The sequence below is a fragment of the Lepisma saccharinum genome, chromosome 20 (genome assembly GCF_977018435.1).
Source record: "Lepisma saccharinum chromosome 20, izLepSacc3.1, whole genome shotgun sequence".
NCBI lineage: Eukaryota > Metazoa > Arthropoda > Insecta > Zygentoma > Lepismatidae > Lepisma > Lepisma saccharinum.
The window spans coordinates 29,486,492-29,488,680 of NC_139248.1; the positions used below are offsets into that span (position 1 = coordinate 29,486,492).

The 2,189-nt window shown below is 43.3% G+C and overlaps 1 protein-coding gene across 1 annotated transcript; it reads right to left on the reverse strand.

Moving 5' to 3' along the window:
• Positions 1-387: 387 nt before the first annotated feature.
• Positions 388-1,692, reverse strand: LOC146003406 (uncharacterized). The gene has a single exon (XM_083141688.1). It carries the CDS (start codon positions 1,690-1,692, stop codon positions 388-390), a length of 1,305 nt encoding a protein of 434 aa, XP_082997814.1.
• Positions 1,693-2,189: the final 497 nt, after the last annotated feature.

Below are 2,189 nucleotides of genomic sequence, written 5' to 3' on the forward strand. Positions count from 1 at the left end.
GCTGTAGAATGTCTCCACAGCGCACTTGTAACCGCGTGCGTGTGTCACGGTTCTTCTCACGACGACTCTCTGATGACGAATGTTCTTTTCTTGTGGCAACACCCAAGCTAAGCGCCTGGCTCAACTCTTGGGATGTTCCCGATTTTACTTGTGGGTGTAAGTTCCCGTAATCAAGTATGCGGGAGGTTCCGCAGTTTCTTTACTCCCACGCACTTCACACATGAATAACACACATTATATAAAATCATTTTTCACTTGATGCTGATGCATACACACAAAAAAGGAAAATAAGATAAAAACACTAATTATATACATTGTTCACCGAACACACCTCCCCCCATTGAAATATTAATTTCAACCACAATCAATAATTTCAATGTAGTACACTTATGTCTCCTTAGAATAGGGAAGAGGAGCAAGTTTCACAATTGGACGTCTGTATTGCCCATCAACTGTTCGCACTGTCACGGATCGTACTAACTTGTCTGGTCCTGGATGAACTTTCACTACTCTTCCTAGCTTCCATTGCTGTAGAGGGGTAGGTTCTTTCAACAACACCAGATCTCCTATCTGTAGATTTTCCTTCTTCTCCATCCATTTGGGCCGCTGCTGGAGTCTGGACAAATACTCTGTTGCCCACCGTTTCCAAAAATGTTGCATCATTTTTTGGATCAAATGCCACTTAGACAAACAATTCGACGTGGATGACGTAAAGTCTGTTTGTGGTACAGCCAGTAATGAATCACCGGTTAAGAAGTGTCCTGGCGTGAGTGCCGTTAGGTCATTTGGATCACTACTTAACTCCGTTAATGGCCTCGAGTTGAGACATGCTTCTATTTGTGTCAATAACGTGATGAACTGCTCATAAGTGAGTAATGTTGAGCCCACAACTCTTTTCAAGTGGTATTTCACTGCCTTCACTGAAATTTTCCATACTCCACCCCAGTGTGCTGCTCCCGGTGGATTGAAATTCCATTGTATGCTTTGAGAGGCCATAACATGTGACACCGATTGGACGTGCTCTTTTTGTCGCATGAATTGAAGTAGCTTTCTCAATTCTCTGTTTGCCCCTACAAAGTTCATTCCGCAATCACTAAAGATCTGGTGAGGTTTGCCACGTCTGGCCACAAACCTAAGTAATGCAGCAATGAATGTAGGCATTGATGCATCATTTACCGCTTTCAAGTGAATTGCTTTGGTTGCAAGACACACGAAAAGACCGACGTATCCTTTGGTGATTTTTGAAGACCTGAGTTGGCAACTCTTTATTGAAAATGGGCCGCAGTAATCTACACCTGTATTTGCAAATACTCGGCCTGGATTGACGCGAGGGGCTGGCAAACTACCCATGAGTTGAGATGCTGTCAACTGTTTTTCCTTGACACATTCCTTGCACTTAAACACAATTTTTCGAATTAAGTCCCTCCCTCGTATAATCCAAAAACGTTGCTGGAGGACAGCAAGAAGCAATTGTGGTCCCGCATGTAAATGTTTCAAATGTTCATGTTTCACGATGAGCTCTGTAAGTTTATGTTCACGAGGTAACAGAATGGGATGTTTCTTATCAATTGTCATTTGTGCATTGTGTAAACGTCCACCTACTCTCAGAATTCCCTCCTGGTCCAGGAAAGGAGTCAAATTGAGTAATGGGTTGTTCAAAGGCAAAGGATTCATTTCTTTCAATAGCTTCATTTCTGTAGGGAATGCTGTAATTTGTGCTTGTTTCACTAACACAAGCAACGTGTGATTAAGTTCACGTGCTGAGAGGGGTCCAAACTGACGTTCATTAACACTTCGCTTGGTGTTATGCATAAATCTGAAGCACCACGCCACTACTCGTTGGAGCTTTGATAAGGTTGAAAACTTGTTTACTAATAACTTCTCTACCTCGACCGAAGACTGTAACACGAGAAGGCCCTTTTTTCTCTCTCTCTCAACCTCAGCTGTTCCTGCTGCGTTGACCGTGCGTGTACGATTGAAGGACTGATTATGTAACCACTGTGGGCCGAAGAACCAAATATCACGTTCGAGCAGGGTTGAGGGAGAAATTCCTCTTGTCGCCAAATCAGCTGGATTCTCTTCACTGCACACGTGGAACCAATTCTCTGCAGGGAGCCCGTCGTGTATTTTAGCAACTCTGTTGGCAATAAATGTACGCCAATTAGAAGGAGAAGAGTTTATCCAACACA

What these genes read in the sequence shown, in the direction of transcription:
- LOC146003406 (XM_083141688.1), bottom strand. Translation starts at nt 1,692, where the DNA reads ATGAAGCTATTGAAAGAAATGAATCCTTTGCCTTTGAACAACCCATTA.